At 62.3% G+C, this 23,146-nt stretch overlaps 1 protein-coding gene and 1 long non-coding RNA gene across 3 annotated transcripts; both read right to left on the bottom strand.

Moving 5' to 3' along the window:
• Nucleotides 1–2,337: 2,337 nt before the first annotated feature.
• On the bottom strand, nt 2,338–13,716 carry KLF16 (KLF transcription factor 16). The gene is made up of 2 exons (XM_086699643.1): nt 13,137–13,716; nt 2,338–4,560 (listed from the first exon to the last, which is right to left on the bottom strand). The coding sequence occupies exons 1-2, from the start codon at nt 13,594–13,596 to the stop codon at nt 4,259–4,261; spliced, it is 762 nt and encodes a 253-aa protein (XP_086555769.1). The 5' UTR covers nt 13,597–13,716; the 3' UTR covers nt 2,338–4,258.
• A 1,754-nt stretch (nt 13,717–15,470) lies between these two features.
• Nucleotides 15,471–22,609, bottom strand: LOC147583920 (uncharacterized). Of its 2 annotated transcripts, none has more exons than XR_015248605.1 (2): nt 21,409–22,609; nt 15,471–15,878 (listed from the first exon to the last, which is right to left on the bottom strand). It is a non-coding gene; the product is annotated as an uncharacterized LOC147583920 (long non-coding RNA). The 2 variants fall into 2 exon arrangements; XR_015248604.1 differs by lacking the exon at nt 15,471–15,878 and adding an exon at nt 17,418–17,611.
• Nucleotides 22,610–23,146: the final 537 nt, after the last annotated feature.

The raw sequence follows: 23,146 nt of genomic DNA, 5'->3' as shown, positions 1-23,146 counted from the left end.
AGGAGCCCCCTCCCAGCCTACTGCCCTCCTCACCTCAGCCACCTGAGGCCCCGAGGCCCCTCATGCAGGGGTCTCTCAACACCTGCCATCGCCAATAACAGAAGGGTGAGCCCCTGAGAGTGGTCTGACGGCGCGTGCGAGGTGAAGCGAGGGGCCCCCTCTGCGAGAGCCCGCCTGGTCTCCATCCACGCCCGAGGATGGCCTTGGTCATCCATTCAGCAAATATTCACCGAGTACCTACTATATGCCAGACACAGTGCTAGAAACATCGGTGAACAAGGCAGAGATCCCGACCCTGGTGCAGTAGTGTTCTCAATGGGGGAGACAGACAATTGGAAATAAGTAAATGATATAGCATGATTTAAGTGCTATGGGGGGGGGGGCGCGGGGGGAGTAGAACAGGGTAGGGGACTAAGAGGTGGTCCGTGTAGTCCTCTGAGGACGGTGGGATATGAACAGTTCTAAAGAGGGGGAAGGGTATTCCAGGCAGCAGGCACAGTCTGTGCAAACGCCCTGGGGGCAGCACCAGGCCTGCGTGTTGGAGGAACCGAGGGGAGGTCCGCGTGGCTGGAGCAGAGTGGGCAAGAGGGAAACACGGGGGAATGGAAGGGATGCAGGGGATGGGGGCAGGTCGCACAGGGCCTTGGGGACTTCCGTGAGGACTTAGGCTTTCACACGGAGGGAGGTGGGAGCCTCCCAGGGCTGTAGGCATTAGGGGGCGGGACCTGACTCGGGTGCTCACGACCGTCCTCTGGTGGCCGCTGAGGGGAGGGCGGACGGGGGCGGGGCGACGGTGGGACGGCGCGACCCCGGGGACCAGGGTGGGGGAGACTGCCTGAGATGAGGAGACGAGGTGGTGGACTGGGAGGACGCCAGGACCGGGTACAAGTGGGCAGATTTCGGATGTGCTCTGAAAACTCCGGGGAGATTTCCTGATGGAAATGGGCGTGGTAGTCAGACTGAGTCAAGGTCAAGGATTCGGGCCTCTGCACCAGGAAACATGGGGGTACCAGTGCCCGAGGTGGGGATGGGACTGGGCGGCCTGGGGGTGAGAGTTGGCACCTTCAGGGTCTGGAGTTGAGGGTGAGGTCCTGGTGTCGGACCAGGGAGTATCGTCTGCACACAGAGGAGGTCAGCGTACAAGAAGCACAGCCAGAGGGGAACATTAGCCTGGGGTGGGGGGTGGGGGGCATCGGGGAGGGTCAGGGGTCCCCGAGGCCGCATGACCAGGGAGTGTCGAGAAGGCAGGAGGGGGACATCTTCGAGCTGTTCGGAGCACGTGGGATGGTGTCCGAGAGAGACTGGAGGCAGGGGCTGCGTTCCCCGAATCCCAGGAACTCTGCCCAAAGGGGCAGAAAGGCCAGAAGAGCTGGAGAGGGACAGTGGGACAGGGGTCCAGGGAGCAACGTCGGCGGGCCTGCGGGGCAGAAGCCAGTAGAAAGGGGGACAAAGTGAAGCAGGAGCTAGGGGGATGCAACAGGGAGGCCGACCTCGAGAAAGGGCGAGGGCCCCGCGCCCAGGTTGAGGGCCACCTGCGCGGCCGCCAGGGCCGGACCCCGGACCCCGAGGAGGGCGCGGCGGGAGCCGGCGGTGCAATGACAGGGGCGGCCGCCAGAGGGCGCAGCCTCCGCCTTCCCCGGGGACGGACTCCGGGGAGGCCCTGGGGAGGGTCTGGCTCCCCGCCCAAGCCACACCCGCCCTCGGGGCTCGGGAGACCGCTGGAATCTGCGTGTCTATCTCCTAGGAAGGGGTCCGAGACCCTCATCGGCTTCTCGGTGCTCCCGGGAACGCCAAGCCCTCACCAAGCCCCCCCCCCCCCCACTCCCGGCCGCCTCCAGGCGGGAGCTGGCACAAGGCCGGCGTGCAGAACGTGGGCAGCCCCCTGGGCACAGGGGCCAGGAGAGGCACAGACAGCGGGGGCGGGGGGCCCTCTGGGGAGGAGCCCTGTCACGCCCACGAGCAGCCCCAGCGGCGCAGGCTCCCCTGCCGCCCGGCTCCCGGTGCCGGAAGGGGGCGGGCGCGGGACGCCCCCGGGCGCCATGTCACCGCGCCTCGGTTGCCGGGTAACCGAGCGGGAAGGAGGGGGTGCAGCTGCGAGAGGCGTGGGTGACACGGGACGGCAGCGCTCTCTGCTTCCAGCAGCCCCCTCCCCAGGCCTTAGGGCTGAGGGGGCGTCATCCCATGCCCCCACCAGGTCCCGAGATTCAGGGCCCCACTGCCTCGCTTTCTGCAGCGGGACGTGGTGACCTGGAGGCTACCCTGTTGCGTGGGACACAGAGACTCAGAGAGTTCTCCGGTTGAAGGCCAGAGGTGAGAAAGACCACACAGTCACCAGAGTCGGGTTTAAAAAAGGGCTTGTTTAATTAAATACAAGGAAAAGGCCAGGCAGGGCAGGGTAAGGTGGGGGTGGGGGTGGGGGGGCGCCACCTGACAGCACGAGTCCCTTGGGGCCCTCCCCTTGAGATGCCACAGCGAAGTGGCTGGAACCAGGTCCCAGTGACCTCCAGCTCCTTGGGGGAGGAGGGGCACAGGTCTGGCCAGACCCCTGGACACTGGAGAGGGGCCAGGGACGAGTCCTCGGCCTCCTGGGCCCTCAGACCCATACTTCACGTCCTGTGGACAGGCACCAGCCAGGGATGGGACAATCAGGAGGACGTCCATAAAGACATAAAGGAAAATGGGACCCCAGCCTGCCCCCACAGACTAAGGCATCTCACCAACACTGCTGGCAGGGAGGGTTTAAGGGCACGAATGGGCCAGCCCTGCCAAGATCTGCCCAGAGACTGGGCCAGAAGACCCTTCCCAGCCCAGCTCCAAAGGGCTTCCCTGGCCTCCTCCCCAGGACCCCAGGCACCCACCCCCTGATCCTGCCAAGGCAGGTCCAGTCCACACCGCCATCCAGATCCCCAGCCCCCAGTGGGGAGACAGAAGGGTTCTGGAACACACGTGGGTGCCAAAAACCTCCTGCAGCCAACAGTGGGCGATGGGTCCTTTCAGGGTCTTGGGACAGGGACCCTGGGTCTGTCCCATTCTAGGGCACGGCCCTCAGTCCCTACCCAAAATGAAATCCAACCGAAGCCACAGTGGGAAGACACCAGGAGGGGTCATGGCGCTTACCCCTCCCTACCATAAGCAGGGATCATACAGACCTTCCCCCCAACACCCACACCCCCTGAGGACAATGGACCACCCATGGGGCCCAGATCAAGAAAGGGATTGGCGCCTGAAAAAATATTCTATCCGGTCCAAAAAAGCGAGCTATCCCATGGGGTTCAGGGGTCAGCCCTCATGCTTCCTGCCCTTGCAAAGCAGGACCTCAACCTCTGGTCCAGGGGCACCTGCAGGGAAGGGCTGCCCGATGCTCAATGACTGGTCATGGTCCCAAACAGGAGAGATTGATTGTCATGTGATGCTATGGAAGGCCAAAGCTGGGGACTCTACCCCGAAGGGAGCAGTCCTCACTCACACACTCACACACCCACCCAGAGGGGGGCCGCTCACTGCCCCCCTCCTTCCTACCAGCAGAGACAGAGGAAAATAAATAAGCAGGCATCTGCCCCAGCCCGTGTTATCCACCTTCCCCAAACGAGAGTCAAAATGCTCTTTGGAAGAACCCCTTTCTCTCCCTCCCTACCCCAGTTTTAGGAGCAAAACCTGGACCCTACTGCCTCCCCCCTCCCGGCCTCCCCCCTCCCCACCCTGCCCCCACTGCTGGGGAGCCGGGTGGCAGGGCAGAATCTGTGGACACCTGAGATTGAATACCCGGATGGGGGCGGCTGGAGCCGCACCCCAATTCCCTGAACGTCTCCAATGGCTTTCAGTGGGGTGGGGGGCCCCGGGCGGGGTGGGGGTGGGGCCGCGGGAACCCCCGGTTCATCTATGGCTCTTTGCACACATCATCCCAACCTGGAGAGGAGGGCTGGGGGGCCAAGTCTGAGCACTGGTTACGTGCCCCTTTCCTGGGCCACTCCCCCCAGACCCACCCTCTCCGAAGCAGGGAGGTGGCGATGGGGGGAGGGGAGCGCCGGCCGGCTGCCCACCTGGGGTTCCTGTTTAACACATAGGAAGAGAGTTATCCGACATGGCTATTTACACACACGGGGCCCCAGCCACCCCTCCCAAGGGCCACCCCCCCCCAGTGTCGGGGACACCGGCTGTCGGTCCGTGGCCCGCCCCGGGCTGTGGACAGCAGGCGTTTTGCTGGTGCTCCAGGCCCAGGCCCAGCAGGGGTGCGGCAGGGTGGGCTGGACTAGGGCCCTTACAGGCCAGAGGGGGCCGGGCTGGGCGCGGGGCTGGGCGCGGGGCTGCCCGCCAGACTGCAGGGCAGCGAGTCGCTGGGCGAGGTGCTGCGGGCGCCCGGGCGCCGGAGCAGTTCCGGGCGGAAGCCGGGGTGGCGGCGCGCGTGCTTGGTCAGGTGGTCGCTCCGGGTGAAGCGCTTGGAGCAGAGGGGGCAGGGAAAGCGCTTCTCGCCGGTGTGCGTCCGGTGGTGGCGCGCCAGCTCGTCGGAGCGCGCGAACTTCTTGTCGCAGCCAGGCCAGTCACAGGCAAAGGGGCGTTCACCTGGGCAGAGGAGGCAGAGGGCAGACAGCGTGGTCAGTGGGGGGGGGGGGGGGGGGGGCGGCGGGGCAACTCGTCCCCCCCCGCCCCCCTTTCTAGAGGCTGAACTCCGGGCGTGAATTGAACACGTGGAAATGTGCAGAGGAAAGCCCCACTCACTTCAAGAACCCCTAATTAGTATTCCTGCCCTTTCTTTCCTATGAACTCGTAGTAATTCCACGAGCAGTTTCCGTGCGTTAAAAGAAGACCGTGCGGAGCCCGAGCCCTTCCAGGCCCGCCCCCGCGGCACCACCGCACCGCCTCCGTGACATCCGTGACAGGGTCTAGCGGTGCACGAGCCACACACACGTGCGCGCCTGCTCGGAACGCATGCGGGGTTTTGCAGGGGCTTCTCCCGATGCAAATGGATCCCGCCGTCCCCACCTCCACCTCCGCTCTCCTTTGGAGCTTACCGGAGGCTCTCAGGTGTTCACAACCCGTTGGCCCCCTCCTTTTGAAAATGACCACCCCGGACGCAAAGTCGGTGTGGGGGTGCCTGGGCGGATTCCCGTGGCCCAACGACCCACTGACCCTTGTGGCCCCTCTATGGACGGAGAACACGTGAAGGGCCTCTAGGGCCACCTGCAGCCCCACACAGGGGCAGAGGCAGGAGAAGGGCACGAGGCCCAGGCACAGACGGCCGCCGGCAAGGGGAGGGCCTGGAGGCCACGGCCACTGGCCTCACCCCGCCCCCGCCCCCGCGGAACAGACCGTGAGGGGAGGGGCGGGCCGCCACCCTGCAACTTCCTCTGCAGACCCCTCCCACCTCCCCGGCTGGCCTCGCCCATCCTGCCGAGAACCGAACGGCGCTGCCAGCCCCGAGCGCCGGTCCCCACCCACCCCTCGCGTCTGGGGTCTCAGCCCCAGAACGCTTCAGCCCGACCCCCAGCGAGTATTGTCCGCATCTCCCCGGCCGACCCGGGAGCGCCGAGGGCCCCACCTCTACGCAGGGTCCACCGGGGACCCCGCCACGCCCCAGGCCAAGGGGTGGTAAGCATCCTGGAGCTTGCACCCTTGCGCCCCGCGCCCGGCACCTGGAACCCTGGACTCCCCAGGCGTTGCTTTGTCCACGAGTTCTGGAGTGTGTGTGTGGTGGGGGTGTGGACAGAATGTGGACACCGATCCGTGATGCCCGCACCCCTGTGCTATACCCTTTGTGGCACTGGATGGAGCCCCACATAGGAAGGCAGAGCGCTGGAATTGGGGGAGGCCACAGAGCGGTCAGGGTGGTCACATCCTGGGTTACATGCTGGCCCTGCAGTGACCCAGGCTGACCTTGTCTCAGGGAACACACCCAGAAGAAGGTACACGGTCTAGGATCAGAGAAAGGCTCCCCAAACAGGACCGATGGTGGAGGTAACCGGGAGCCAGCAGGAGGGCCCACGGGACAGACCTGTGGCCGTGGGGGGAACAGGGTAGGCCAGGAACATCTCTGCTCTGAAAGCTAAGGGACTGTCCCGGGGACAACCGCTGGGGAGGGGTGGGGGAGGGGAGTAGGGGTCAGAAGAGGCAGAGGGGCTCCTGCCATCTCCCAGGGCCCAGGAAAGAGCGGGACCAAAACCTCCCCTCCCCCACCCCTTCTTCCTGGCTACCACCAGCACCAAAGGAGGAGGTGGAGTCCAGCGGTCCCCCCAAGAAGATTTCTTGTGGGTTGCCTGTGGCTCAGGCTCACGCCTGGGGCAGCGCATGCCCCCAGGAGACTGTGAATCCAGGTGACTTGTCACCTACCCCTGGGGGGGAGGGGAGGTTACACAACTATGCCCAAGACCTCGCAGACCCTAAGTCTCTGGGGCTGCACCCTTCCCTGGAACAATCCAGAAGGCAGGGGGAGGGGTCTCAGCAAGGGCATCGTCTACGGGAACCACGGAGCTCAAAACAGCCCGGAAAGGACCCCTACCCCACCTGGATGGCGGAAGGCTTGGATCTGACAGTTCCCCGGGGCTGCAGTCTGGGGGAGGGGAGTCCGGTTTTGGAGGCGGGGCTGCTGGCTTTAGACCAGACCTGGTGCCAGGGGGAGCGGCGCCCCTTCCGAGGGGCGTGCAGTCCTGTCGCCATCTTGCAGGGCGCAGGCGGGGCGGAGGGGGGGGCGGGCATCCCGCTGCTGGCGCGCCCCGCAGTTGGCTCACTTCCCCATTTCGGGCGGCGGGACTAGTACCCGCCTCCCAGCCTCCCCTCCTCCGGCAGTTCTACTTTGCGATGAGCAGGTTGCAAGAGCGGTGCCAGCGCCCACTGGGGCAGGACACATGCAGCCGCCGGGAACACAGCTGCCGCACGTAGCTCGGTGGCGGCGGGGACATCCGCAGCCCAGCCGGCCTCGCTCACGTGGTCCCGCTCCCTCTAGGGCGGGGGGGGGGGGGGGGGGGGGGTCGGGGTCGACTTGCCGCCGGCTGGACGCCCGCCAGCCCCGCCCCACACCCAGTTGCTGGGGCGCTCACGTGCACACGCGGGTGGCGGAGACCTGGGCGCGGAGGCTTCCCGCCGCCCCCACAACGTCGAGCGAATGCCTGCAAGATACCAGGCCCTGTCACCCTCCCACAGCCCACTAGCCAGGAGGTTGGTGGGGAGCAACCGGGAAGCTCAGAGCCGGAGGGGACCCTAGGTACGGCCACCGGCTGCCCCAAAGCAGACTGGAACAGGGACTGGAGGAAGATGTGGTGGGCGGGGCCCTGGTGGACATAACCTTTTGACTTGGGCTGGGGTGACCTCGGGACAGTTGGGGCCACCACAGTGCCGTGCAGGCTCAGAAAAACGGAGGCCAAGAGGTCCTGAGACCTGATACAGGACAGAGCAAAGGTGGTCCCTGAGCCAGGACGGCTTGGCCTGCGTGGGGTGGGTGCCCCACCTCCCCCCCCCCCCCCCCCCCCGCAGGGCCAGAGGCCAAGGACCAGGGCTCTGACAACTAACCTTCACCGTGACCTCCTGAGGTCATCCCTAGGGGTAGGGAGGGGTGTCTGCCAACTGATCGGAACAAACGCCCACCTACCAGGAAGACTGCATGGGGGAGGACGAGTGAGGGAGCACTCTCGCAGAGCTACAGAAGGTGGGGAGCAGCTGAGACTACCTGAAAACGGCCCCTGAGTAGTCCAGAAAGAGCCCAGAGAGCAGTTCTGGAAATACAGCAGAAAGGTGGAAAATAGATGCTGAGGTCTGGAGAGCAGGGCAGGGGGTCCCCTTCAAGTAGCCATTATGGCTTTACAAAGACCCGCCCACGGGAGGCTTGTCTATTCTGCGATTTTATTTCATAGTTTTTAAGTGATCTCTACACTCAATGTGGGGCTCAATCTCACCCCGAGACGAAGAGTTCCATGCTCCACCTACTGAGCCGGCCAGGTGCCCCGTTCTGGGATTTTATGATTATTATTTCCTTAATTTATTTGAGAAAGGGAGTGCGCAGAAGCGAGGGGGAACAGGGAGGCAGAGGGAAAGCGAGAGAGAATCCCAGGCACGTTCCGTGCGGTCAGCTCCGGACCTGACACAGGGCTCCATCCCCGGAACTGTGAGACCACGACCTGAGCTGAGATCAAGAGTCAGACGCTCAACTGACTGAGCCACCAAAACGCCCCATGTTCTGGGATTTTAACCACCCCTGGGCCCTGCCCCCTAAAAGCCAAGGCCTCCCACCTACCCCACCCCACATCCCAGCTCCTCCCGTAGGGTTCCCCTTTCAAGCACTGTGCTGTTGCCACGAAAACTAAGGCAGGCATCCCCCAGCCATCTCTCTGCCCCTCACCCTGGCCTGCGTGGTACCGGGCAGCAAATCCCATCAGTAGCGCCTTCACAGTATCTCCAGACCCCACCCTGGCTCTAGACTCCAGCTCCTGCCTGGACTGGTGCAGTAGCCCATAGGCTTGGGGCTGAGCCGCCCAGTCTGGGCTCTGCCCTCCGAACTCCCAGAGCGACTCCCTGATCCAGGATCAAAGCCGAAAGTGTTTACCTTTTACCCCGCTGGTGCACTTCACAGTCCCCTTTCTTAGCTTCAATAACCTTGTGCTTAGCATCTCCTAGGTGTGATATCTGCCCCCTCACCTGACTGCAAAGCTGAGGGCACAGGCCTGGCATGCCATGGGCACCTAACTCATCTGTGGAGAGAGTCTACGGCTGGGAGAGCTCCCAGCCAAGCTTGGGCTGCTGGCTTAACTGTTGGTTCATCATGCGGTTCACCCCTCCTCCCCGCCCTGCCCCCACCCCCCCAGGTGGGGGCTCCCACTACCATTTGTTTAAAGGGCCAACCACGTGCAGCCCCTCATCCCCCCTTCCTCCTTGAAGACCCACACTGCCATCACCCGCTTGGCACCCAGACGGGCATCCTTGGCATGGGGGCTCTTGGTGCCTGGGGATGAGAGGGTAACACCGCCCCCAACCACCCCCCCACCCCCCCCCAGCATGTGTGATGGGGAGAACAGTGCTGGGCAAGGGTGACAGTGAGGGCCGGCCCTCCAGCCCTCACTCCCCTGGCGGCCGGCTCCTGGGACTGGTATCACTTGCCCGCTCCCAGGCCATCTGGGCCACGTTTATCAGGGAGCCTGGGCGGAGGTGGTTATCGCCCCCCACAATGTTGGGGGCCCTCCCGCACTCCCCAGTTATAGCACGGGCACCTAAAGTCAGTTCCAGCTGCTCTCTGCACCCTGCCTGCTACAGGAGGGAGTTCACAGGCCACCCCCACCCCCTCCGGCCTGGCAGTGTCCTACCCTGCCCCCTATAAGCCACCAGTCTCCTGAACCCCACCTGTCCTTAAAGGAGCTCACAGCTCTGCCAGGGGGAGAGGGTGGGGTCTACGTCGGCTCAGCCCTGGGAGGACGATGCCTGCTTCCCCTCCTGGCCTCAGTTTCCCCATCTGCTTCTCCCCTGGGGGGGGCTCTTCAGCAAAGAATACCACCTCTGCTGCCCTGCCCCCCTTTGGGCTGCTCAGTCAGAAAAACTAGGGTTCACCCTAGCCACCTCCTACTCTCTGGGTCCTGGGGCTTCTTACTTGGCCCCGGTTTGTGGGTTGGCCCACCCCTCTCCCTCCCCTACCACAGTCCTCCTCAACCCCTCTCCCGGGACCCTAATCCCTGCTCCATAAACGGATTTTCCTCTGCAAAGCCGGGCCTGCTTTCCTGCCCACCCTCCACCCTGCCCTTGGGATTAAATGGAACCCTTCACCTGCTCTGACCCTCCCCACCTCACTTCTCCACCTCATCCTCAAAACTCATGCCCCAGGGCCCTTGCCCCCATCCCCTGAGGCCAGGGTGTGGTCCCCTCTCTGGGGACACACCCCTTCCTGCCCCACAGGACCCCATCCTATCAGCTGAGAAGCCTCTTCCTCCATCACTGCCACTGTCACCCCCTCCCAAGGTTCCAGAATATAAGGGCACAGGGACTGGGCTCTCCCCGCAGTACCTTGCACCACACTGGACCCTTACCTGATTTTCCTCAAACTTAAGGAGAGAGGGTTTTAGAGTAAAACAGGGGGTCTCTCCTGGGGGATGACCTTGCAACTCCCCCAGGGGACATCTGTTATTGGTCGCAACCGGGTACGTTCCTGGGATTCCTGGGATGGAGTGAGCAAGGCCAGGGATGTTGCGGAACTCCCCAAGGTGCCCAGGACGCCCCACAGAGAATGGCATCAGCTGTGCCCCGGGGATCAGAACTTGGCCTAGAAGCTCCACTTCCAGATCTGACTCCCTCTTGTCAGGAAGGAGCCTGAGACCCCAGAAGGCGTAGGGCTCACCGCGTGCTCAGAGCTGGGGGCTCTGGGGCAGGGGAGCAGTCCGGATCTGGAGGTTGGGAGAGCAGGGAGCCAGCCAGCCTCTCCTCCCACCCCCGCCCCATCTCCTCTCATCTCCGTATCCATAGCAACAGCGTCAACTTCTCCTGAAGCTTCCGAAGTGCCTGCCCACCCCACACAGGAGAGCTCTGTGCTGGGGCTGCAGGCCAGGCCCCGGGGGAGCACAGGACAGCCCTGCCCCTGCAGCTGGGTGGCCCTCTGAAAGACTCCACTGCCCTCCCAGCCTCACCACCCCCAAGCCAAGCGGAGCAGGGACGGTGGGGGTACCACACTTGACCCTGGCCAGGCACCTGATCCCAGTCTGTTCATCTGTAAAATGGAGCTAGGCTGGGATTGGAGTTCGTTCCCTTTACTGAGAGGAGGAGTGAACCTCAGGCAGAGCAGGGGGAGACAGGCCTCTGGGGACAATCGGCAGACAGCTGACCTCTAATTATTGTCCCTCGTCACATCTGTCCCCAGGCCAGCCCCTGTGAATGGGGAACACCAAGCTAGCCTTGGGGCACCAGGGACAGGCATGACTTCCCCACCCCCAAGCCAGGTATATCGGCAGCGACTCCCCCCACCCCCAACTAGGTGCCAGAAAAGCTACGCGGGGCTCTGTGGTCCGGGGGGGGGGGGGAATCACAGATACACTGAACCTACAGTCTTAAGCAGACAAGTGTGTGGAACCCTCGAAAAACAGAACACCAGGGGTGCCTAAGTCCAGGATTTCCAATCTCAGGAATAGCAGGGTTGGCCCAGGAGCTGTGTTCTCTGGGTCCCCACACCCTAATTATGCAAGAGGGCTTTGGGAGAGGATACCCGGAGTTACAGTTCCCACTGGCACTAGGGATCCATCCAGGGAGGCCACCCTCCCCTGGGACACTCCCCGGATGAGCCCAATCTTCTCGTTTAAAACAGGGATGACAACATTGGCGTCCTGGGCCCAGTAAGGAGTCCCTCCTCTCCCAGGGCTTAGGGAGACGGCCGCCACTGCCTGGGGGGCCCATGAAGGCTCTGAAGCACTCCAGGACACCCTAGAGGAGGGTCTCTTGGGAGCTGCTGTAGGAGGTGGCCCGGCCACCCCCTTCAACCGACCCAGAAGGGAAAAGCAAATCAGTGCACCAGAGCCTCGCCAGGCAACAATTACCTAGGACAGGCGGAGGAATACAGCGGGAGAAACAAGGTCCCTCTCTGGCTGGTCTCCCGCTCCAGCACCCCCATTGTTCAGACAGGCAAACTCACCTAGCATGAGCCAGAGCTCTGCTCTGACCCCAGCCCCCCACCCAGAGAGAAATCTGCCCTCAGATCCACATAAAGATGCCTCTCTGTGTTCACGGCCCCCCAGGTGTCCCTCACACACGCCTCAGTGCCTCAAAGTGTAGGTAACACCCGGGGACTGCTCAGAAAAGGACGGAGGATCCTGCAGGAGATACAGACCCTGCCCCCTCAAGTCTGCCCTGGCTGCCCTGTCCTGCCTTACGCCCACTAGCAAGCAGAGCCCGTATGTCCCTGTGGACAGGATGGGGACTGAACAAGACATGAGGCGGGGAGGGGGGTAGAGCAGGGAGGAGGGCGCCTGGCATCCGAGGCCTTGCAAATGGCCTGAGGCTGCCCCGCCATGTCCCCACCACACCGCTATGGCCAGCCCTGCTTTCTTGCCCTCTCTCCAGAATGAGAGTGTGTCCACAGAGCCAGTGTTGCGACACGAGAAACAGTGACGTTCAGAAGGCAGACTTTCGTGAGCCCTTCACACAGATGAAAAAACTGAGCTCCGGAATAGGCCTCGTGCTGGAGAGGGGCAGGGCTGGAATCGAAGTACATCCTCACAGCCGGTGGCCAGATGCCCACCGCCAGGGCAGGACCGCCTTCCACACTCAAGCCCAGGCCAGCCACCAAGACCCACCTTCACCCTGACACCCCAAACTCCCAGCTGGAGAGCATCCTCAGCGTCGAGGGTGGTGGACCCAGAGGGGGACAAGGGAGGGGGTGACAGGGTGATGACGGCGGCCCTGCCTCAGACTCCTCCAGGCGTCCCATCGCCGCACCCCCCCACCCCCGCTCGGCTGTGAGAGGTGACAAATGTCGCTGAACCCTCCCCCAAAGCCTGCCTCCAAACGCGATGAGGACCTGACTCCCTCAAGGGTCCCCTTTCAAATCCCTCTCCCCACCCCACCCCGACTCTGGCCCCAACCCTCACTCTCAGCCCCGCCCTCCGCCGTATTAAAACTCATAAGGAAAAAAAAAAAAAAAACAAAAACGCGCGGGCACCCCCCCCCCCACCCCGGCTCCCGCGCCAGGGGCTCTGCTGCCCTCGGGGGTGAATCCTCGATGCCACCCCGGAGGCGGCGGCGCGGCTCCTCCTCCCTCTCCAGATAGGGAAACTGAGACAGGGAAAGGAAAACACAACCATCTCAGAGCTACGTGCTCCAACCACAATATCCACTCCCCAGACCCAAACGCCACAGGAAATTAAGGAGAAACGGAGCCGAGGGGGGAGGGGACGGTCCGGGAGCCCCGATCCCGCCCACGGACCCCATCGCGCCGCGCGCCCCGAGAGCGCCTGCAGCCACCACCGTCGCGCCCGCCAACCGCGCGCCGCCCGACCGCGTGGCCGCCACGCCCCCTGCGCGCGCCCCACCCACCGAGGCCCCGCCCGCCCGGCCGGCGCGGCGGCGGCGGCCCGGGCGCGCCCCCCTCCCCGCCCCCCACGCGCCACGCAGTTTTGGGGTCCCGGAGGGGGAAGGGGCGCAGGAGACCGCGCGCGCGCGCGGGACAGGGGAGCGGGGCTCACCTGTGTGCGTCCGCAGGTGCGACTTGAGGTGTGAGGACTTGTAGTACGCCTTGGCGCAGCCCGGGAAGGGACAGCGGTGGCTCTTGGCGGCGGCGGGCGCGGCGCCGGGGGCGCGGCCGGAGGACGGGGACGAGGCGGCCGAGGAGGAGGAGGCGGGCGAGGCGCCCCCCGGGGCGGCGCCGGGCCCGCTGCGCAGGTCGGCCAGGATGCTGGCGGCCAGCAGGTGGGGCGCGGCGGCGGCGGTGGCGGCGGGGCCCGGGCCGGAGGCGGCGGGGGGCGGCGGTGGCGGGCCCGGGGGCCCGGGTGGGGCGGCCTCGCGGCGCGGCGCGCGCACCTCCAAGCCGGCGGCGGGGCCCGCGCCCTCGGGGCCCGGTCGCCCGCGGTGCACCACCGCGCCGGAGGAGATGGCCATGAGCACGTCGGCAGCGAAGTAATCCACGCACGCCACGGCCGCCGACATGCCGGGCAAAGGCGCGCGGCGCGGGCCGAGCGGGCTGAAAGGAGGCGGCGGGAGCGGTGCCCGTCCGGCCGGCGGCGGCTGCTCGAGTGCGGGAGGCGGAGGAGGAGGAGGAGGAGGAGGAGGCCGGCGCGCGCCGCCGCCGCCGCCGCCCGCGCTCGGCCCGCCCCGCCCCGCCTGACGCGCCCTGACGCACCGGAGCCCGCGGGGGCGGCCGCGGCCCGCCCCGCCCGGAGGACGCCCCCTCGGGGCGCGCGGCCACGCCCCCCGCCCGGCGCGCCCTCCACCGCCCTGCCGGCGGCGCGCGGCCGCCGGGGGCGGGGTCCGGGCCGAAGGAGCCGCCCCCGGCGCGCCCACTCCGGCCCTGGAGCGCGCCCCCGCCTGCTTCTCCAAGCGCGCCCTCCCCACGCGGGCCCCCAGCCAGAGACCCCGCCTCCGTAACCCGCGGCGCGCGCCCCCGGGCCCTTCTCGGAGTACCCCCTCCCCACGCCGGCAAGCTCCGCCCTCCTCCGGTATGATCCTCCCTCCCGGGAGCGCTCCGCCCCGTCCCGGCACGTCCCTCCTTCCCTCCCCGGACGGCCCCACCCCCTCCCGGCGCAGCCCTCCCTCCCTCCCCGGCGCGCGCCCCGCCCCCTCGCGGGCGCGCCCACCCCACGCCAGGGCGCGCGGCCGGCGGGAGCCCGCCCCTTCCCCGGACGCTTCCACCCCGGGCCCGGGCGCGCCCCCGTTCTCGATGGGGGAGGGCTTCGCTCCCCACGTGGCCGGGTGGGGGTGCGGAAGCGGCCAGCCCCGCCCCCCGGCCACGTGCGCGACCCTTCCCCCCCCCCCCCCCTTCTCTCCCCGGACCTGGGCCCTGCCGGACCGCGCTCCCTTCGTTCCTTCGCCCCCTTCTGCGGGAATCCCTCTCGCCTTTCCCGGAGCCCCGCGGCTGGACAAGGGAGGAGTGGGGCGCCCCGCCCAGTGAACCTGCATTCGTCTCTCTTCCTGCGCCCCGCTCACGGGTGGGGAAGGCCGGTGTCCGCTGGAGGAGGAGTGGGGTCGGGGCATCGGGAAGAGGAGACGGGTGGGGTTGCAAAGGGCCGGGCTCGGGACCCCTCGGCGAGGCAGAGCATTCCGGCCCGGCGGTACACAAGGGTTGGGAACATCGTTCCCCGACGCTGGGCAGGGATCCTTGGGACTCGGAGGGGAAAAGTGGGGCCTGTGGAAGCCCTGAGGACGTCCAGGCCAGGGAGTTCGACAGCGGCTAGGACGCAGATGGCCGGGGTCAGCCTAGCCAGCAGTCCGAGGCGGGGGGGGGGGGGGGGGTCACGCGAAAGTGGGACGACAAGGTGGCCCCCTCCCTGGTGACGATAGCACCGCCCCTTCCTAAGCTGGCTGTGAGGGCCATGCAATGGCCAGGGTGGGCTCCTGGGAACAGAGGTGCTTGCCCGCGTGTGGACAGAGGCTGGAACCCTGGCCCCATCCTCCACTGTCTTCCCTCGGCCCCTCCCTGCGCCCCCCACCCTGCACGTGGCCGTACTGAGGAGGGCGGGAGAGGGACACACGGCAGACTGAAGGCCGCAGAGATGAACAGCCCCTTTGACAGGCCGTGGACCATCCAGGTGGGCACTGGGAGCCCTCGTTCCTGCCGGCCTGGGGCCCCTGGGCCTCTAAAGGTCTAGGAGGTGAACCACCTGGGCGGGTTCCCCAGTCTCCCACCAACTCAGCAGCCCTCAGGGGCCTTAGACATCCCCTCCACACACACCCCTAGGTGCTGCCCAGTCTTTACAGAAAGGGCCCTCCAAGTTCAGACAAGGCAAGAAGCACCTTGAGGCTCCCCCACCCACAGCTTGCACCGGGCACTTAGGCAACGACCAGGACAAGAAAGAGGCCAGGAATCATTTGTTGCTTCCAGGGATGTTTATTGAGCTCAGAGCCATTCCCCCCAGCATCTTGCACTCAAGGGGCTCAAGGTCTAGGGCAAGGCAGCTGGGAGTCAGATCAGGGCATAGGTGGTAGGGTGGGCACCGACCTACAGAGTGGAGGAAGAGGGGGGTGGTTGGGGAAACGTGGCATCAGCAGCCCCACCTGGGGCCTGGAGCACGCGGTCCCCCCAGCAGGTGTGGGTCGAGGCCACACTCAGGGCAGAGGCAGGCACCTTCTTGCAGAGGATGTGCGAAAAGCGGTCAGGGCTGCGTCCTGGTTGTTCCCCACAGGGTGGCCCCACAAGTCGTTACTCCTGGCAATAATCCGGGATCTCAGACCTCATCTGTGGGCTGTGCCGGCCGCTCTGTGGGCAGGAGTCCCTGCGTGGGAGCCCGTGCGGCACCCGCGGGACCTGTGCTCAGTTATCACCCGCACAGCTCGACCATCCCCGCCCCACTCTGACCCCATGCGCACCTCTGCCTCATTTTGTCACTGTTCTCACTACGACCCTACAAGTGGCATCCCCATTTCACAGATGAGGACACCAAGGCTGGGGGAGAACAGCGAAGTGGCCTGCCTGTGGGCAAAGCTGAGGCAGCACAGGGTTTGGGGAAGATACAGAGGCGGCCTGAGTGCACACCTGCTGGGACACCCACAGCAGCCAGTGCATTCTTTCTTCTACCTCAGTTTCCTTACCTGTGACTGGGGGCCGGTCTCTATCCTGCCCTGATGGTTCCCAAGGGGTCAGGAGGGCTCTCACCGGGCTGCAAGACCCAAGCAGGGCAAGGGGCAGTCACTAGCTGTGGAAGGGAGGGACTCCTGGGGACACAGGTGAGTGGGGAGTTCCAAAAAGTGGGGGCGTCCCTGCTGCGGATGCCCCAGACCGTGTGCCCACGAAGAAGGTGCCCCAGATAGGTCAGGGTCAGAATCAAAGCTCCAGTGTGCGAATGTGTGTATACACGTGCTGGAATGACCTTAGCTTTTTTTTTTTAAGTGAAGACTTTCTTTTTAATAGTTTTGTTTTTGTTTTTGTATGTTTAAATATTTTGAGAGAGGGAGAGGGTGACAATCCCAAGCAGGTTCTGTGCTGTCAGCGCAGAGCCTGACTTGGGGCTCAAACCCACAAACCGTGAGATCATGACCTGAGCCGAAATCAAGAGTCAGGTGCTTGGCTGACTGAGCCACCCAGGCACCCGCTGCAATAGTTTTAATAATACTTTATGCAATTCAACTTTTTAGGGAACCCGTGTGTATGTATTATTTGTTCTCTTTAAATGTCAGCAGGTACCTAAACAGTGCAATTACAAGCCATGTGTCCTTTCTTTTTTATGGTTTTCTATATGAAAATTTCTTTTCTAAACACATCCCTCCCACTGAAGTGTAGGCTGTACTCCGGGACTCGATTCCAGAGAACAGAGCAGGGAAGGGGAGGGCAGTAACCTGACTGTGGGGAGGCCTGGTAGACCCCACCTTAGCCAGGTGGTCAAGATCAAGGTCAAACTCAGGATGATGTCCGGGGAGCATCAAGGACTCTTGATGGGAGGTGACAAAAAGGACACCTTGACGCTTCGTTCTTCCCCCAAACCCATAACCCTCACGTAGCCTCAGACAGGCCCAGGTCAGGGGACATCTTAGAAAACCCCTGACTAGTCCCCAACACTGTCAAGGTCATGAAACACAAGAAACATGAAGGAGTGTCCTATTTTAAGAGACTAAGGAGACAAGATGGGTAAACAGCATGAGGGATGCTGGAACAGAATAGGACATTAGTGAAACAACTGGAATACAGTTTGGAGTGTGGTTAACGCTGACGCACGTGAACTTCTTGGTTCCGACAAGATGTTAACATGAGGGGCACCAGGTGAGACGTAGATGGGACTCACTGCTGTCTTTTCTGTAGAGCCCAAAGTATTCCGAGATGAAGGGTTTTTAAATGTTTATTTCAGAGAGAGAGAGAGAGAGAGCAAGATGGGGAGGGGCAGAGAGAGAAAATGCCAAGAAGGCTCCATGCCGTCAGGGCAGAGCCATACGCGGGGCTCAACCTCGCATGAGATCCTGACCTGAGCCCAAATCAAGAGTTGAACGCTCAACTGACGGAGCCACCCAGGCACCCCTGAAATTTTTTTTAAAATTTTTTTAACATTTATTCATCTTTGAGAAACAGAGCATGAGCGGGGAAGGGGCAAAGAGAGGGAGACACAGAATCCGAAGCAGGCTCCAGGCTCCGAGCTGTCAGCCCAGAGCCAGACCCGGGGCTTGAACTCACGAACTGCGAGATCATGACCCGAGCCGAAGTCGGACGCTCAACCGACTGAGCCACCCAGGTGCCCCTGAAATTTTTTTTTTAAGTAATGTCTACACCCAACATGGGGCTCGAACTCACAACCCTGAGATCAAGAAGTTGCAGGCTGCACTGGCTGAGTCAGCCAGGTGCCCCCAAGATGAAAATTTTATTTAAAAAAAAAATTATTAATTTTTATTTATTTTTAAGAGAGAGAAACAGAGACAGAGCACAAGCAGGGGAGGGGCAGAGAGAGAGGGAGACACAGAATCCAAAGCAGGCTGCAGGCTCCAAGCTGTCAGCACAGAGCCAGACACAGGGCTTGAACCTACGAACTGTGAGATCACAACCTGAGCGGAAGTGGGACACTCAACCGACTGAGCCCCCCAGGCTGAAAGAGGAAAACTTACAAGCAAACACGGTACAGGGTCCTAAGGTATCGGGAGTTTGCCATGGAGGCACCACGGAGTTTTTACACCCCCCTGCTTCGTCTTGTCAAAACTAAATGTACTTCCTGGCCCGCCAGCTCCACTCCTAAAAAGGTACCCCCCAAATACTCACACGGAACCAGGCAGGTCTGCATATTGTTGCATCGTTTGCAATGGGAAAAAAGAAGGCACGAGCCCAAACGTGGGTTTCTAAGTTCTGGAGACCGTGGCTGTGGGAAGACAGGCTGCAGAGCGACAGGACAGCCCTTCCCTAAGGCCCTCTCCTCCTCTCACCCCGGGGCTGGGCGGTGGCCACGGAGGGTACCCCGGCTCAGCATCCCTGAGCGACGGCGGCCAGGCCCCGACCACCCAGGCCCGACGGGCACGCGCTATGGACACACCCGTGGCTCTGGTGTGTGTTCTGCCCGGTGCCACGCACTGGGGTGACAGCACAGAGCCCGCTGTCCGGCAGGGGCACGTGTGTGTCCAGAGTTTGAGCACCACGGGAGCCCAGGGCCTAAGCCCAGCTGGGATCCCGGAGACTTCTCCTCCTGGGCCATGGTCCCTTGTAAGTGGGGACGGTGGGGACAGCCACCCCGGTGGCCCAGAGTTGGCTTGAGACAGGAGTGCTGAGTGTAAGGGAAGGGGATCCTGACGCTGGGTTGGCACCCCCAGCTACGGGGCCCCCCCCAGCTCCCAGGTGGGTCCCGCACCCCGACGGGTAACCCGCCCAGCAGGAGCGCCCAGGCCTCGGATCAGGGTGCTCAGTAGGGGCACCACCAGGGGCCCCGTCTCCGGTCCAGGCCCTGCTGGGCAAGTGCTCTTCCAGCAGCCGGCCACTGTCTGGAGGGAACGGGGTGCTCTGCCGGAATCCTGCCCCCCCTCCCCCCTTCAGTTCACGCGGAGATGGGCGGAAACAGAAAGCAGCCAGGGTTCCACCATCTCCCTCGCGATGACGCGGGGAAGCAGGGTCGCCAGGGGCAAGGAGAGGTTGGACGGACCGGCCCTCGGGTGCCGGGGACCCCGCACGAAGCCCGGTTTGGGCTCCACGGCCGGGGCGAGCGGCACCCACACTGCCCCAGACCCGCTCCTCGAAAGGGGCCCGCGCCCGGCGAGGCAGCTGTGTCTGTCACCCCCCACGCAGGCTGTGGGCCCCGGGGTCTCCGGGCCCCGGGGCGAGCCCAGGCCATGCGACCCAGGGGCCCGCGTCTGAGGTGTGCCGGGTCAGGCGTCTCGGGGGGGACCAAAGGTGCCGGTGAGCCGCGGGGCGCCCTGCCGGGGTGTGCGCTAAGGGACCTGCCGGGCAGCAGGGGAAGGCTGCCGCCGGGTGTGCACACATGTGTTCTGGAAAATCCACAAAATGGAGAACCGAAAGTTGGCCCTTCTCCCAGGCAGCCTGGCCCATGGGCCATACCAAGCAGAAAGGAAGGGGGGGGCGCATCCTGGAATGTACCACAGGCTTCCCCCCATCACCGCTCCGGCATGGCCCAACCCCTCCCCAACTCCCCCACCCCCCCCCACCCCCAGTCTAGAGGCTGAGGGTGAGCCTTCCCAGGGCTCCACATGGAAAGAGGAGACAGCGGAGCCCGGGGGCCACAGAGGCCTGCCTTAGTTTATCCCTTCCGAGCAATGGGCAGGACCAGGGGAGAAAAGCAGGGTGAGCACTCCCCAAGGGCCGGTGCTATTCAAGTCAGACTGAGAACAGCCACCTGCCTCAACCCAGGTCACCACTGTGCCCTGTGCATGGCCGGGGGGGTGGGGCAAACACTGAAGCTTTCAGAGTCCTTTCTATGAGACCGTCACGTGGAACTAGCATTGCGCGCGATATATCCAAGTCCTCAACTGCTGACTCTTAAGTTGAGAGTCCTCCCTGGACTTTAACGAGGGGAGGCGGGGTCTTGGGACCTCGGTAAAGAAGGCAGTGGAATTCCAAGAACTGCGACAGTACAGAGTCTGGGGACAGACCACTCACACTCGTACGATAAAGGCAACACTTCCCCCACTCATGCCCTGTCTCTCTCTCTCTGTGTCAAAAATAAAAAACATGAAAAAAAAATTTTTTTAAAAAGGCAACACTTCAGTAGGGGCAGGAGTGGCCTCTGCCAGAAATGGACTTGGGGTGAACGATTTGGCGGGGGGGGGGGGGACACGTTGCTGGTTCCCACCGCACTCCTTCCCAGAAGCACTTTCCAAAATTACACCAAAAATTTAAATCTATAGTTAAAAAAGAAACCATTACATTTCGAGAAAAATACATCCAATGTTCATCATCTTGGAGTAGAGAAAATATTTCTGAGCATGACACAAAATGAAGGAGCCATAAATGAAAAAAAACTAGTAATAATGATTTCAAATGCTTGGCCAAATGACTATGAATTTTTTAGAAATCAAAGGAAAAAAAAAAAAGAAATCAAAGGAAAAAACACAGTCCGAGTCAAAAACAAATTACAGACTGAGGGGGGAAAAAAACTTTAAACAGGAAATAGGCTAATTTCCTTCATATGTAAAGTGCTCTTAGAAAACAATAACACCACCGACCCAATGGAAAAATGGTTGAAGAATAAAAAATACACATGGCTTGTAAACATATACATGTTGGGACGCCTCGGTGGCTCAGTCGGTTTAAGCATCTGGCTTCGGCTCAGGTCATGATCTCATGGTTTGGGGGTTTGAGCCCCACGTCGGGCTTTGTGCTCACAGCTCAGACCCTGGACCCTGCTTCAGATTCTGTGTCTCCCTCTCTCTCTGCCTCTCCCCTGCTCGTTCTCTCTCTCAAAAATAAACATTAAAAACATTAAAAATAAATAAATATATACATGTTTATATGTACAGACTTTCCAGTTTTGAAATGACTATATTAGAGGTAGAAATACCATAAAAATAAATCTGACAAAACCACTGAGATGTTTGATTGTACTTCTAGGAAACCCAAACAAAGCTACGATGAAATACTACTTTGGGGCGCCTGGGTGGGTGTCAGTTAAGTGTCCGACTTCAGCTCAGGTCATATCTCACAGTCCGTGGGTTCCAGCCCCAGGTCGGGCTCTGTGCTGACAGCTCAGGGCCTGAAACCTGCTTCGGATCCTGTGTCTCGCTCTCTCCTCTGCCCCTCCCCCGCTCACATTCTGTCTTGCTCTATCAAAAAAAATAAATAAATAAATGTAAAAAAATAAAAATAAAAAAATACTATTTTACGCCTACCAGATCTGCAAAATCAAGCATCAGGTGCAGGACCCTAGGCCCCTCCTTTGGTGGTGGGAGGCAATTTGGTATGACCTGTTGAGAGATCACACAGGCATTTAGAGACCTACGAAAAGCCCTTTGGCCTAGCACTCCTGCACTAAAGAATTTAGCCTACAAAAACATTCCTACTTGGGTACAAAGACTTTTGTACAAGGATAATCGGTCTAGCACTGCTTATTACAAAAAGCCTAGAAAGAACCTAAATTTCTACCCAATTATAGGACTAACACAATATGGTGCTTCAATGCAAACGACCTAGATCTCTACGTCAGAACACAAACAGTGCTCTCCAAGCTATGCTGAGTAACAGGATCCCATGTACAGTGGGCAGAGTTTTGTATAAATACACTGGATGTACAAACATAGATTTTCTGTGTTAACATATAAGAAACTGCCCCAGGAAAGGCGAGCCAGGTCTTGGAGGTCAGGGGTCGGAAGGATGCCAAGTTTTCACCCAACACCGTTACAAACTCCAAATTTTTTACTCTGTGTATCTGAAAACGTGTTCCAATTCTAAGCAAATTGCTTTCAACTTGATGCATTTGTGGATCCCGGACTCTCAGGGAGTTTGCATTCTGATGGGATCAAAAGACAACATGCTCTGTGACAAGTGCAGCACCTCGGGGTGGGGTAGCACGAGGGGACGGATGCACTTTGGGGAAGAAATACTGTAGCAAGAAACCTTAGCCATGCTGGGGTCATCCGCACGAAGCCGGGACGTAGTGAGGGCATATCAGTCACAAAGACCAACCCGAGCAAAGGCCCTGTGGTGGCAAGGGCGGAGGAGAGCTGGGCCCCTAGACTACTCCAGCGAGTACACATCTCACGTCCAGTTTTGCTTGTAGGCGTCCCTTCTTATCACAAATGACACTAGACTCCCAGCAAGAGGGCCGGGCCTGGGCTCCACCGGCAGGGTGGGCCCCGAGAGTAGCCTGAAGGGGGTGGGGGGGACCCCTCGCGCCATCGGCGGCCGGTCACCCCGCCACGGTGGCAGCAGCCTGCGCGCTCTGAGCACCCCGAGCCCCGAGTCCCACAGGCGCGCGGCCCCGCTCGGCGTCCATTCCGCTGGCCCCGGACACGCCCGCTCCGCGCGTGGGGAAGACGAGGCCCGCAGGAGGACGCGGGAGCCGGGCGGGCTGCCGGGGTCCGAGCCGCCGCCACTTACCACCGACGCCGCCACCTCCTCCGGGATCCGGCCGCCGCCGCCGCCGCCGCCGCCGCCGCCGAGCGCGCGAAAGCCGCCTCTTCCGTTTCCGCCCTGGCCACACCCCTCTCGACCACACTTACAGGTCGCCCCGCCCCTGGACCGAAGTACCTCCCCCCACCCCTTAAAGGGGCCGCGAAACCCACGAAGCCCCGGACTAGGGCAATGTGGAAGCAGCTCTGGGTCCTGGCCTCGCCACCGCCTGGTGCCGCAACACACGCTGAGCTGCCAGGAATGACAGGCCTTCCCGCTCTAGGGTGGCGCAGAGGGCACTCCAGGAGCTGGTGGTGAGTGGGCCTCTAGCTGAGGTCCAGGGAGACCCTGGCTCAGCCCTGCATTCAATGACACCCCAGGAGGACATAGCTCGGATGGCCCCAGCCCTAGCCCCGTTTCCTGGAGAGCCCCTACTGGGGCTCTCTGTGGGGGTCCGGGAACGGGGAATGGGGGGGGGGTTATAGGGGACACCTAGGATGGGCGGGACAATTAGGGCAG

This window comes from Puma concolor, chromosome A2, assembly GCF_028749965.1.
Source record: "Puma concolor isolate L17-30 chromosome A2, mPumCon1.1.hap2, whole genome shotgun sequence".
Taxonomy (NCBI): domain Eukaryota; kingdom Metazoa; phylum Chordata; class Mammalia; order Carnivora; family Felidae; genus Puma; species Puma concolor.
Note: the sequence above shows the minus strand (reverse complement) of the source record. Positions and strands in the feature narration are given on the sequence as shown.